Source organism: Lathamus discolor, chromosome 10 (genome assembly GCF_037157495.1).
Source record: "Lathamus discolor isolate bLatDis1 chromosome 10, bLatDis1.hap1, whole genome shotgun sequence".
Lineage (NCBI taxonomy): Eukaryota > Metazoa > Chordata > Aves > Psittaciformes > Psittacidae > Lathamus > Lathamus discolor.
Window position 1 is genome coordinate 8525070 of NC_088893.1, and position 15070 is coordinate 8540139.

A 15070-nucleotide genomic window follows, 5' to 3' on the forward strand; every position below is an offset into this window, starting at 1 on the left:
TGATTTCACACGTTATTCATATGTTCAAGTATTTTATAAGTATTATTTTTCTACCCATGTTTTTAAACTGAAGGGCTTTGGGGGTGCAGGATGAAAGAAGTCCAAATATTTGGACTTCTTTTTGTATTTGCCAATATGCGCTGCTGTGCCTGTGTTATTGAGACTAATACACATAGTATATTTGCGTAGTCCATTCAGGTTAGATAGATTTATGCAACTGTGGGGGAAATTAGGTAGAAATTAGTGAACTAAAAAAAAATGACTTGCCTTTTTTTTCCCCTTTTTTTCCCTTTGTGTGTGTGTGTGTGTGTATACATATAAGCTGTGCTGGGAACTGCACCCTTAGGAGCTTCAGCATTTTGTATTGTACAAAGGCTAAATTTATTCAATACTGTCTAGTTAAAATATAGCCTTTCTGTGGTTGCCTAACATTGAAAATAGGAGAACTGTTGTAAAGTCACATTATCTTGATTTACAAACTAGGGGTTGTAAGTATTATAACTGTATAAAGATTTATGAATGCTTTTGAGGGTGTTTTCTTTTGGTATGAGGACATGAGGTGTGTTGCTGGACCTTGCACTAACAAAAAAAGACCTGGGATAAACTGGGGGAAAAAACCTGGTTGGGGATATGAGGTTTGGGGGGAAGCCACTGCTGAAGTGACCGTGAGATGGTGGAGTTCAGGATCCTGCATGGAGGAAGCAGGGCAATGAGTAAGATTACAACCAGGAGTTGTAAGCTTCAGGGGAGCTAACTTTGGCCTCTTTAGGGACCTACTTGGACAAATGCCATGAGTTATGGCTCTAGAAGGTAACGGGGTCCAAGGAGGTTGCTTAATATTCAAACATCACTTCCTCCAGAGATTATGGAGTCTCTTTCTCTGATCTTCATGATCCACCTGGATGTGAGCTTGTGCAACCTGTTTAGTCAGGGGTATTGGACTAGACGACTTGCAGAGATCCTTTCCAACCCCAACCATTCTGTGATTAGGTAAATTGTGCCACTAGTGTATACTTGATAAAACCCTTAATGACCAACTGAACATCCTCAGGCATGTCCCAGAGCAGTAATAGCTATCTGCAGTGTGAGGAGCTTGAAAACATTTTAGCAAGTCTGTTATATCGAGAGTGAGTTTATTGCCTAGAATGCAACTAGGAGAGTTAATATGTATAACATATATATTAATATAACATTTTACATGTGAATATGTCTGCATAGATAGGTTTCTGAGTAGTTTTCTTCTAAATAATATCTCCCATCATATCCAAATGCTGTTTTGTTTGCTGTGATGGCAGTCTGGCTTTACAATACAAAGGTCATCTTTTAATTCTCTGCTGAATAGCTCATATAATCTCTATTCAGAGGAACACTGTGCTTTTTGGTCAGTTAGCACTAGGTTGTGCTAAGGTGTCACTGTCTCCCTGGGAATTATGTGTTTCTCCATCAGCTGTCCATTTGAATCTCATCCATTTTCCGCAGGAGGAAATAACAGATCACCAAAATAAGTGTGGCACGAGTGGAGATGTTGGGTAATGACTAATTAGGATTGATTTCCATTACTTGGTATATGATATATGGTAAGAAAAGTTTTGGGTTGTTTTTTTTTTTTCTTTTGTTATTTTTAAAAATAAGATAATCTTCAAAATGGTTTTAGAGATTTAGTCTCCATCTTTGAAAGTTGTGTGAGCCATGAAAATGAGACAATGCAGAGGGTAATGAGCATTATAATCACTTACATTTAGGCATCTGATGAACCCAACTAGTCAAGCAGTCCAGTCCTTGAAGCATGCATTTAACAAACTGATCACGAGAAAACTGGGATTGAGTGCAGCAGTTTTATTGAAAAAGTCCACAGGTGTGTGCAATTCCTTTATTAAAATGTTTTCAAATGCATTGGACAAGGAGCAATTGATGATCAAGAGTTATTCCCTTTTTATACATTTTTATTTCCAAAACTATACAAACATAACATTGGAAAACTTTCCTTTTCCTCCATTATAGCTATTAATAATACTGTAATGATAAGTTATATATCTCCCTTTTCAACCTGCAAGCCCACTTTCCTGGAGGTGACATTTTACATCTTTGACAACTAAAAAAAAGGTCAGTCATATTTACATGTGCTTAAGGTTGCATAATTGAGCATCATACAGGTTCTGAAAACCAGTAGATAAATGGTTTTCAAGAGTCTCCCTCATGGGTTGGAGGTTTTAAATACACATAAACTGCATACATGTGATTTAGTAGCCAAGACACTCTCTGTTCTTTTTTATTTTCAAGGCTATCTCTAAACTGTGTGCTAGCCATGGTAAAGGTTTGTTTTAGTAAAGGTACTCACTGAGTGAAAAGCAGCACTGACAACAACTATTGCTGATGAAGGACATGAATGGGCAGAGAACTGTATGTGTATATATAATACAAAATCTAATGTTTCAGAATGAACTTGCAGCTTTCATGTAAAAATAATGTCTAGAATAAAAGTTATTTCCTGTACGGGATTAAAGAATTTCAAAAAAACAAACCCACAAGTATTTATGTAAGGAAAAAAAGTAGAGCTCAACATGGGAGAAGAACAATAGAAGCACATGGATTAAATTCAGAAGCTGATACTGCAATGTATAATTACTGGAAATTCAGTTGAAATATAGCAACATTATCAATGGAAAATGAAGGCTACAACTGCAGCAGACACATACAGTACATTTTATGAGCTATTATATTGGCCATACAGATTTGTCTACATGTTATTTATTTGAATCCTTAAGGCTTCTCTAATGTCTTACATGAAAGTGCTGTCTGCTTGGATCTTCCATGCATGAGGGAAGGGGATAATTTTTCAAGGAAAAAAAAATTGTCCACATTTCAATTACAATAGCACATCCAGAGACACAAAATAAAAGACAAAACTTTATGGTACCTTTGTTTCATTTAGTTTGGCCCCCAAAAGATGCATGCACTAGAATTTATGTACTACAAGGTATTGAAATATTTACAGCATTGTACATGTGCTCTTAAAGGGATGGCAAATGGAAGGGTTTATTTTTATCTTGGTGGGAGTAGAAGTTTACTTTCCTAGCTTAATACCCATTCAGAGTGAGAGATGACTCTTCCAAAAAGAAAAGCCCACAGAGAATCAAGCTATAGCATAATCATAGCCAGTGTTAAGCTGTACAGCACTTTACCTGGAAATTCTTCTCTCTCAGACTTCTGTCTGAAGTATGAGTACAAGCTCTTAAGTGGTGTTGCCATGCTCCCCTTGCCCTGCCTGCTCTGTTTCTCTCTATTCTGGCAGGTATAGCTGTGTATTACCTGTTTATATTATTTTTATTTCAAATTCTTTTGACATGTTGAACGGACATTTAATTCACAATAACCTAGTGGCAGTTTTTGGACAAATGATATGATTGATATCCACGGGGTTATGGCACTAAAGAATTTAGACCACTATAAAGCACATAATAAATACTTCAAGTGGATTTAGGAAGCCATCTCTCTAAGAAATTCAGTGATTAAGGCTCATATCACTGATTTCCTTCTGCTTTTAAAGGTAAAGATATGATACCCAATACACCAGGTTAAACAAGCAGAAGGCAGTTGGGAAGAAGATGCGGGCATAGGAGTCCATTTTGGCAATGCGGATATGTATTCTTCCATGCCTCCATGCTCCTGTTCGACAATCCTCAAAGCAGCAAAAAAAACTGGCACAGTCCTTGCCATCAAGACACTCATACCCGTATTCTTCATCCCTTTCTTGGAGGTGTGTAGCATTGTTCATTTGAATAGTAGCTGATCGAGGCCGGATGTCAATTGTAGGTGCCTAAGGTGGAGTAGCAAAAAAAAAGACAAAGATGGCAGGAGGGAGAGACGTTGTTATTATCACCAGACCAACAGATAGATGGAGACTTATAGTCAGCATGTGAATGATAGTTCTGCATGGAGCACATGTGAAATTGCTGCGGAGTTCTAATGGCAGTATTACCTTAAACTCACTAAAACCAGTTGCATCATATACTTTACAGGGAAGCAGCACAAATCAATATAAAGTTAACAGCTGTGGACAGCTAGCTTGAAAGCCAAACAAGGAAACATCAAAGATTAAAGAAAACATTCAGGAATGTAATTGATGGTGTTTTTTAATTTCTTATGGTTTGTATTTTACATAGCTGCTTGATATCTGAAGGCAATTTGTGTGTTGCACATAGAAAGAACTGGAATAATCAATGGAAATGCAGGATTTTAAATTAGGGCTGGTTCATGTTGAGACAGGAGCAAATATATATATGTATATATATATATATATATACACACACAGGAAAAAAAAGGAAAAACTGGGTCTTTTGAATAAACAAGCTAGGACAATCTCTGTAAGACTCTCCAGCTGTTTGAATATATGCAGTTCAGCATCTACTAATGTTCACCAACTAGAAGCTTCAACATGTTCCAGATTTTATATAGTAGCTGCACATAAATATCTTTACATATATAGATACACACATATATGTTTGGAACAAATTGAGCAAAGGAAGCATTTAAAACACATTTGAGCGCTTGGTGAACACTAGGATGACGGGCACTGAAATATCCTACTGATAGTTATGAGGGTAAAGTAACAATTCCATTCCATAACTATGCATATTTGGTGGGTTTTTTTGTTTTTTTCCAAGGAATCTCTGCATTTCTGAATGAAGAGAACGTATAGATGTGGACAGTAGCTAGATACATTTCCTAATGTGCTGAGTCTATTGATCCAGTGATGGCATTAAAAATATATATGCAACTTAAACCCTTTCAAAACTCTGACTTTTTTTGCAGAAGCATAACAGCATTTGAGTAATTGATGATGATAAATTTTCTACAGGTCAACATCAGAACACAGTTTTATAATTCGAAGTAAAATTACAGAGGTTAAAAATGTGGGGTCAGAGTTGAGTTGTAAAAGGGTGTATTGCAAGTTTCTGGTGTAGCTGCTGCTATTGAATCCCATGGCAACTTGAGAAAGAGGGGAGCAGAAATGTTTTGACATTAAACTCAATTCATGGGATGCAATAATGTTGGTCACTCTTGAACTTACTTTAGTTCAGAACCATAGTGAATCATTATTTGGGCTGCTGAATCAACTCTACAAATTGTCTAGAAATATGTAACCATTCTACTGAATTAGGAAGTTACCTGAAGTAGAATGCTTAGATGTCTCATTAAAAAAAAAAACCACCCAACAAAACACCACTCTCATATAAGCTCTGATAGTTAAATTCAGCAGTCGCATGCAGTGAATTTCCATTCCAAAAAGCATTATACCTTGAAGGAAAACATCCGAAGAAGCTTTCATTTTGTAGACAGAAAAGAGAATCAGAGGGTTTTGTTTTAAATTAAAGAAAGGAAAGAAAGAAAGAGACAAAAATAATGTAAATTAAAAATATGTTTCTAAAACATAGTAAGTCAAAAAGAACTAAATCTATAGAAAAGTTGGGATAATAGCAATTTAAACAAGTATCTGTAATATAAACCCCCCACCTTTTTTACTCGTCACTGTCTTATAACTAAATCTGGGCCAAAGACATAAGATATCAAACTCAATTTAGATCTTTTAATATTCCCAGGGGATTCCAATCTTTTATGTTGAACTGTTTTGAAGGAGACCATTCACAGTTTACAAAAACACTTTTAGTAGAAAAAATTCTTTTTACCTGCAGCCTGCATCCTGAACACTCTACTTCTAAGTTTTTTGACTCTGTGATTTGGAACCAGGCAGTCATCTATAGTTCTGTTTGTGCCCAAATGCTCACAGATAAGTAATGTAAAGAACAAGTCATCTGCCATTTTATGGACATCTTTAAGTGAGACAACTAAGTTTGAGGTAGTTAATCTCGACTCCTTTATTTCATTGTAAGAGACACATGCATACAGCCAGCCTTTTATTGCAGCCTAAGACAGGCCAAGATGCATCACCTGCCAGCAGCGCTTCTTTCTTTTGACCAGAAGAGAGGCCTATGATGAAATCGACCTTCAGCATACCTAAAGTTAGGTAAGAATTTTTGTGCTGTATGTTAAAACTAAAAAAAATTATATCTTCAAAAGTCTTTGAAGATTTTAGGACAGCGAATCTGAGTGACTAGATGCCTGAAATGGATTTGACAATGCTCTCTATTAATGTAAACCGCTTGTTCTTCACATTTTTCACGGGCATATTTGGGTTGTTTTGTAGATGGTTAGGCTACTTTTCTCTCCAGGATTTTACACTAATTATTTTCACTTCAGAGATTCTCTACAACAGACCTTTTAGTTCAGGTGCAAAAGGCAAGAAGAAATCTGTCCTGGACAAAATAAGCAATGAACTTTTTCCCTACCTGGGAAAACCTTAAACACCTACTGAGGGTGCTTCCAGGATTTAGTTATTGTGGCAATTGAATACACTTATTTATTACTGTGTAGCATACATCCATAAGTAACATTGTAAACTGCTACCTGAATCACTCTCTAAGGGAGAAAAGTAGATAAAGGGGATAAGAAATATAAGAAAACGAGATATGAAAACAATGAAAAGTAAACAGATGCTTAAGAGGAAATTAGAAAAAGCACGCTGTATTTTGAATATAAAAGTTTAACTGTAGCCTTGATAGTAAGAAAAACAGTCATATCAATAATACATGCATAAGTTAATGCCTGAGAATATTGCTAAAGCTAAGACAGAGAAAGTGACAGTTCTTCCATAAAGGTCACAGCAAGAGCTCTATCTATGACATAAATAATGGTTTTGGTGATAGGTGTGGTTTGCAGAACATTTTGGTTGAAAGGTCCCTTATTCTAAGAAACTAGTTTTTATGGCATCCAGACAACTGTAATGTATGAGCTTTTCATTCTTGAGGTGAATGTTTACATTCCTATTAATACAAAAGAAGAGTATATATTAGCAGTGTCTGAAAAGAAAGTACAAGCACGAAGAGGGATTTAAATGCTTTCTTAGAAAACGTAATTGAATTTTAGACCTTGCTGCTAAAAAGATACATACTGGGTTTTTCTTCTTTTTGTCTTTATCCTTGCTTGGCTTTCTGTTGCTGACAAAGTAGTGCAAAGTTCCATATTCCACCAGTGCAGAGAAAACAAAAATAAAGCAGACTGACACAAAAAGATCCATGGCTGTCACATAGGAGACTTTGGGAAGAGATTTACGAGCAATTGTACTTAGGGTGGTCATTGTCAGGACAGTTGTAATACCTGGTAGATAGACAGAAAACAACAGGAATATTACTTCAATTGCAAACTGATATTGTTGGTTCTCTCTGAGAGGTTTTGAAGTATGCCTGGAGTTCAAACATATAGCAAAGATATTAAGCAGCACATCACAGCAGTGAATGTGGATTCAGTGAGAGCTTCAAGGAAGAACACAGGGTATGAAACATTTTTGCATGGTCTCTGCAAGTGTTGTACAGAATAGCTTGGTTAGATTGATTCTGAGTCTAAGAAATTTAATTCAGTTGCTCAGTTTTGTAGTTTACTTCTAGGAGGCCTTCACTTTCAAGACATTTATTTTTAGGCTCTGCGTGCTCAAACACTGAAACAGTGTAGAGAAAGGACCTTGTGTCAGAGTGAGAAAATCATAGTGGAGAATAAAAATCTCTTTACTCCATTCTTTAAAGTAAACTCATGACCAATCTCAAACATTTTGTGGTGTTTTTAGTTGCAGAGTGATAACAACGCCAGTAAGAGAGAAACTTGCAGCTATTTTAGGTGGTAGAAATTAAAATTCTTAAAGCATGTAGTCCATCAGGAACTGCAGGACAAAACACGTGTAGATTCGTATGTGTGCTCCATAAGGGAATAAAACTGTTTTCTTTCTCTTGCTTAAATGAGTTCTAGTTGGGCAGGCATGCTAGCCCCACACAAATTATCTGCTGCTTAAGTGATTTCTTGCATCTAAAGCTGGAAGAGAGAGACTCTCAGGGCTCCTTATAAATGTAAAACTGTGAGGTCAGATTTCTCTCTGTGCCATACCAGCGTCTCTTCTGGTCTTCATATGTGACTGTACTCTATAACTGTGAAGTACTGTGACATACTTCACCGTGCCTTCTCCTTTCAGAACATTACTGCCTGTACTACAATGTGAGGATCATTAAAAATGCATCAGAACAGTTAAAATCCATCACATTTATATGGTAAATTTGATACCACTGGTTTCACCTTCTCAGTGGTACAAATAGACTAACTCTCAACAGAGGGAGAGAAACTGTTTTGTATATTGAAGTAAAATTTAAATAACAGCTGAATGCCTTATTGATTCTATACTTCTTTAAAGCAGATGTTATAACCTCATTTTAGAGAGGAAATGAAAAAGGCAATAAAGTGTTTAAAACTTTCAGTCATGGGAGCCAGTGTTCCTCTATTCCTCTGTTTCTTTCAAGGGAGATCTGGAATGAAAATGCTATCCCTTACTTTGCATTCCAGTGCTCTATGCTGTAGTTCTGTGAAGAAATGAAAATGCAGAAGGAAATACTAAAATGATTCTCACTTGCATGGATTTAATGGAGAAGTAGAAAATGTGTTTAACTTTGTCTAGTTGAAAGTTTCTATTTTGCTAATCCTTGCAGCTCTAGCTGCTTTGCACAAGCAAGGTTAATTTGGTCCCTTTTATTTTATTTGTGGAACAGTTGTTAAATGTGTAGAAATTGCTAATTCTGATTAATTGCATGTCACATTTTCATGGATAGGATTTTAGATGTCACCAAATTCAGCTGATTTTGTTACCTGGAGGCTAAATTTGATTGTTGGTCCCTAAAGCAGAAGTCAGGGTAGTACATTCTTCCCTTTTTACCACTATAGCACATAGCCAGAAATTTTGGTCCCTTCTTGATATGTACTTCATTTATATTGCCAGTCACCATGATATGGAAGTAGAGCAAATAAAACCAACACATCCCTGCTTAGTATACAACAATGTTCCCCATTCTCTTGATGTTTATAAAAAATATTACTGTCATCAGAAAAGATGCAAAAGTTTTGGTTGTAAGCAATCTACAATACTCAAGATCTGACATAGTAAAAAGGAAGAGGTGCAAATACAGTTTAGGGCATGTTATTCCTTGGAAATTACTGCATCCTTTTAAACGAAGAGAGCTCATGTGTATTTGTCTTGCCTCTTACATTTACAAACTGGTGATCTGCAGAGGTGTCAGTTAAACATCAGAACACTTGCATAAAATCTGGAAAAGAAAATATCTCACCTAGTGATGTTCTGGCTGGAACTGCATCCTTGTTAATCCAGAAAGAGACCCAGGATAACACAACAATAAGTGTGCAGGGAATGTAGGTCTGAATAGTGAAATAACCCATTCTCCTGCTCAGGTTAAAGTAAACAGACATGACTACGTAGTCTCCTGTAAAATAAAAGGATACTGAAGTAGAATAATATATTAAAAACCCAACACAGGATTTCTGTATTAGCTAGGGTTTTCCTGTTCTGTGTCAGGGGTATATATATTAAACTGATTCACCAAGTATACTCACAGCAAATACATACAAACCTCTTCAACACTGGTATAGCTCAAGAACTGGTGGATTTTCTACACTATTAAAGAGAATAGTCTGGCAGGTTTAAATAACTTCAAGATTTCAAGGGTAACCTGCCTTGCATAGCACAGCAGGCTTCCTTCTACCTGCGTCATTCCTCATAGCTTGCAGATGCCTGGTGCAGTCCTCTTACAACAACTGAGTGGCGCTTGTCCAGCAAACCTCCAGTCACCGTGCTGTCCCTCTTAGCATGCCCTCATCTCTGCTCTCAAATTATGCATGCTTTCAGATGTACTTTCTAAATTATTCATGTTTGCAACTATTCTTCAGGGCTAGGCAGTGTCAATAATTAATTTTTTTATTTGCCTGAGATCTTCTGTTGTATTATTTCCCCTAAAGGGATTTGAACCTACATCTCCTAAGTACCCCCCAAAAGCCACGCTATATGTTACTCTGTGCATAACACATAATTCCCATTCAATAGTTTTATGATTCTTTTCCCAGTTATTTTTCCCTTTCAAACTATTAAGTAAATTCCATCTGGATTCAGGAGTACAGCAAAGCTTCAGGTTTAGATGTATTTTTATTAAACTAAAAGAACCTAGTTCTCATCCTCAGATTACAGCACTCCTGGGAAATCTTAGTTGCAAAGAACTACAGAATCCCAGACTACAAAAGACTTCATTGCAATTCAGTGAAAGGCAATCCAGAGAAGTCTCAAACTGCAACAGAATAGGATTTGCAAATTGAGAGTAAGATAGTTTTCCAGCATTATCAAAGAGACTCTGTGACAAATGTGTATTCTGCTTAGATCAGTACCTTTAGTTAACATTGAGTTCTCTGTTTTCAGGCATAATTAAAATTTTAATTTCTCACAGAATAATTCCTTTGATCCTGGTCACAGAAGAAACTTCAGAGATAATTTTCCAGCTGGTGCTTCTTTGTTTTTGTGGGTTATTTATTTTTTGTTGTTGTTTTCTGTTTTTTTTTTTTCCAATGTGAATGTCCACATCCCAAGGATTAACTGGTTTTCGTTTAGTTTCAATATCTTATAGTTAAACCAAAGACTTAAAAAACAAATTATATATGTGTGGTTTATGAGGAGATACGGCTGAATATGAGCAACCAATTCAAGTAACTACAGTCTGATTATCCTGTTAATTCACAGATAAGTTTGCATTATATGTGTATGTCCTGAATGATACAAATACCCCCCCCCCCAAAAAAAAAAACAAACCACAACCCAACAAACAAACCAAAAAAACTACCACTGATCAGGAACACTGTAAAACTGAAGCCATAAAATTACCGTATGACTCATTCTTCATCCCTCTGGATCATCTGTTAACTTCCTGAGAAGTTATAATGTTGTCAATTTGGGGAATTTTTATATATTCATCTTCATATATGCTATTACTATCATATATGCTATCACTATCATATATGCTATCAGGGTTTTCTCCTGCTATACAAAGGTAGATCTTACTTTAAGCTGCATCCGGATTATTTCCATTCAAACAGTTTAAAGGGGAAGGCTGTTTTCATGCTCAGTGTTGTCATATTACTTCAATGTTGAAGTACTATATCAGATCCTAGGCAACTATTTTTATCCACATTTTTGTCCTGTTCTTGGACAGGTGGTTTTGTCCGACTTTTTGGTTAATACTAGCCCTCTTGATTTGTAGAATCTTTAATTCAGAAAGAACAGAAAATATCAGAATCTAGTACACAACCAGCATTTTGTTACGGGTATTAGAATCAAATCCAAAACTCAGCACCTGTGCTGAGAAAACAAGCAGATGTGTCCAGATGACCTATACCAAAGCATGCTGTAAAGACTTCATGCATGGCCTTTCTTCAATAATAGTGTTTGCAAGTGAAGCCAAATGGTGGCATGGATAATATAAGAATATACCTATATGTGTATACTTAGGGTGAGCAGCCTCAAGGCTTCCATTTTGTAGGCTGTTTCCACATATATTGTTTTATTGTGTTTTTCTCTTGGTGGTTGTCATCTAGTCTTCGTGGAGAATAGTTTGATTTTTCCCTTAATGCAAGGTGTGTTTTTTATACAGTGAGCTATTACAATAATTTTTACAATATTTTCTGCTTAATTTTAAAATGAATGCTTTTTTCTTCAAAATGTAATTCAGAACTTTTAAACCGTTAAGTAACTTGTAAAGGCCTCAGTTCATTCAGCAGCAACGAGGCATTACTTTGAATTCTCTGCCATCTCAAAGATGTACCAATCCATTTCCATAGAGCAGCAGCAGTGTTCTGTCACAGAACATTTGCTACACAAACTGGAGATGCTCCAGGTAGAAGTGTTTTATATCGAGTTGAACACAATTCCTTCTGCTTTGTATTTTTTTCTTTTAAATACAGGACTTCTTAACCAATTCTGTTTCAAAATAGCATACCTCAGCTAACCTGCTGCAGAAGAATGATGTAATTGTTCTAGATTTTGTTCATCCCTCACGAACATTATTGCACCTTCCTTTATGCAAACACTTTTTTCCCTAATAGATATATGTAAAAAATCCAAAACACTCCAGGATGATATCCATAGGAAACACTGTATCAGCTCCTGGTATTCATAGACAAAATCCACAGAATTATTCTGCAGACCTTATTTCTCATGCCTTGTAGAATTGGGAACATTTTACTGAAAGCTCAAAGAAATAAGAGACTGTATAAACGTTATACAGGTTTTATGGTTTCTACTAATGGAGAAGTTAAATCAAAGGAAACAGAAATTTCAGTTTCAACTCTAACTTGCCAGGCAGTGTAGAACTGACCACTCTGAAGAATGATTGAAGGATGCATAAATTCCTTTAATACATGTTGCTTTCTAATCCAAAATCCTGCTGGTGCTGCAGACACCGCTGCGTTTTGGAGTAAATCCCACTATTTCAGAGAATCTTACTAAGGAAAGGAATAACGTTAATACCTCAGAGAGGTGTTTTGTCTATTTCTTACCTTTCTTGGTTGGGATTTTGGGAATAATGATTTATTTCAAGGTAAGAGTGATAATAACAAATTTAGGAAATGTCAAGATAAAGCAAGCCAATAGTTCTGCAATGTGTTGAATGTCTCTTCTAGCTTGAAGCAGTATGAACAGCTGTAAATAAAGCACTAAGGACAACAGGACTAAGTGGTGGCATGCTCCAGAGAAGCATCTTGCTGGTATTACCTAGTTTATATAAGTGATGTTGGAATGATAAAACAGCAGGCCTTCTGAGGTTTTGAATAAGAAAAGTACTCTGAGTATACAAATTAACATAAGACCAAAGATGTGCCATTTAGGGCCTAGTATCAGTTGTCAGAACATGTCCATCCTAAATGTAAAATGCATTAACTCCTCTGGGGAACATGGACTTGACAGTATTTCACTTTAATCACATCTTTCATGATGGAATCTTGCCCCAGCCCTGGTTTCAACCACTTTTGTTTTTCTGACTCTATTAATGGAATTCTTTGCTTTTCAGCTGAGACCAGCTTAAGTACTCTCTGTAATATTCAGATCATCTCTGTGCCTGAGATCCTGGTGTGATGCCTGTATGGAGCTGTCAAACCGAGGCATTATTTCAGTAAAAAATGGCCAGACTTGATCCTTAGCACAGTGTCATTCATTAGCCCTCACTTGGCAAATTGATAATCTTTCCATTATTACTTCATCCTCTTTCCCAGAGCAGTGACTCTTGTTTATATCCAATATTGTCTACTACAGCAAGAAAGCTTCTCAGACTGCCAGATTGCTGTTTGGAGGGCTAATATACTTTTGGATTTTTCTAGAAATGAATGATAATACAACCTGGCAGTATCTTTGTAAGACAATGTACTTAAATATTTAATATTTGGCATCCTAATTAGAAGATTTTTGGGTTACTTATCCTTTCACCAGAGACATTACAGTCTTGCTGTCCTCTCTAAGGTGTATATAGCTATTACATATGTCTAGAAAATAATACCTAGATAATTTTCAATTTTGAAAGAAATAAAAAATTCCCCCCCCCCCCAAACCCCTCTTATTATATGGAGGAGTATAATAGCTCGTCCTAAATATATTTAGATCTCATCTCTCTCTGTTTGCGAATATATACATAATTCTCCTATTCCTCTGTATTCATCTATGTTTCTATAGCTGAGACATAGCAGTTTTCATCTGAAGGTGCAATAACTTGTTAATCAGCTTCTCCAGTGGCATCTATTTAAAATAGAATGCAGACCCCCAGGAAAATGTTTCCAGATCATGTTTATCCTCATGTATAAACACTCATCATGCTTTCTACTAAATTCATATTCCTGACACTTATGTTTGGAAGATCGTGAGATGCAGGGCAGGATTATGACTTGAGCCACAGCATCTTCATTCTGTTACTCTGAATGGGAAGCTGAATATTGCTCTTGGTGTCAGTAATCCCTATTGCACACAGAGAAAATGCATAGGACTTAAATCACTTCTGAAGTAGGAGTTATTTTGAAAAGAAGGTGCATACCATCAGTATCCAGTCGTCATGAGCCTAGTAAGACCTTTCATAAAGTTTTATTTTTAACAGCCCTGTGACATCCGAATTTACACAGACTCAAAGCAGTCTGCAAAAGTTTTGGGGAGCTCCTCCTACCGTGCTCTTTATGATACAGTAGTTTGAATAACAGGATTCAGGCTCTGTTAGACAGTAGGGAAAGTGAATTCCTGACTTGAGGAACCATCTGTGCATATGCCCTGGCCTAAGTCCCAAAAGTTCAATAGAAGGAATTAGTTGTGCCAGGAAGCATAGCCAGAGGGAATGAACACTAAACTGATTTAATCAGCACAGTGGGTGTGATCCTTCATTGCTTCCTGGTTGTGGAATCATTTATACCTGTGAGAAGTGAATGGGAAATTATACCCATTAGTACTCTCTTTATGCATGTTTAAGTGACTGTGCAAAGTGTAAGGTACTGGGGAAACAAGCCTCTAATTTGTACTCCAAAGTGATTTGGAAGCTAGTACAAATGCTTGAGAAAAGAATAGCTTTGTAACATCACAGGAAATTGGTGTCTTAATTATAGTTCAGGTAGCAACTCTTACAGCTAAGATTGTCTCACATTTACTATTATAAGATACTGTTTGCAGTTTTTTAAAAATTGCTAGATTTACTGCTGGATTTAACATATTAAAAGAACTGCAGAAGAGCTTCAAAAATTATATGTTGGCCACTGGTCAAGTTTTATGTGTGTGTCTATGTGTCATTTCAGTTCATTCTCATAGATAGTTTGGGAGTGGATGAAATGGTTTAATTTTTATTGAATATGTGGAGTTTTGAAGGGCTGGTCTTTTTACATGTGGGTATTTCTGTGAAAATCTTGCATGGCTAAGTTAAAAGTCTCGGAAAATTACCAATGTGTACATAGACACGTGTCCGTAGACATAAGATTTTTTTGAGAGTTTATAAGAAGACTTTATGCTGACTAGCCCTGTGCTATCTCTGTTCTGTACAAAGCTACACACCACTCTGAAGGGTGGCACAGCATGAACAGATGGGTGGCAGAGATAGTTCTGTACTTAAAAGTTATTTGTTCC

The 15070-nt window shown here is 36.4% G+C and overlaps 1 protein-coding gene across 1 annotated transcript in view; it reads right to left on the minus strand.

Annotated features, from left to right (window-relative positions):
• Positions 1 to 3536: 3536 nt before the first annotated feature.
• Positions 3537 to 15070, minus strand: part of GABRG2 (gamma-aminobutyric acid type A receptor subunit gamma2) — a 65140-nt gene continuing 53606 nt past the window's right edge. The window contains exons 7-9 of the mRNA XM_065690254.1: positions 9219 to 9371; positions 7010 to 7215; positions 3537 to 3817 (exon numbers count right to left, since the gene is read on the minus strand). Coding sequence (XP_065546326.1) covers positions 3542 to 3817; positions 7010 to 7215; positions 9219 to 9371 — 635 coding nt within the window. The 3' untranslated portion in view covers positions 3537 to 3541. The remainder of the gene's footprint in view (positions 3818 to 7009; positions 7216 to 9218; positions 9372 to 15070) is intronic.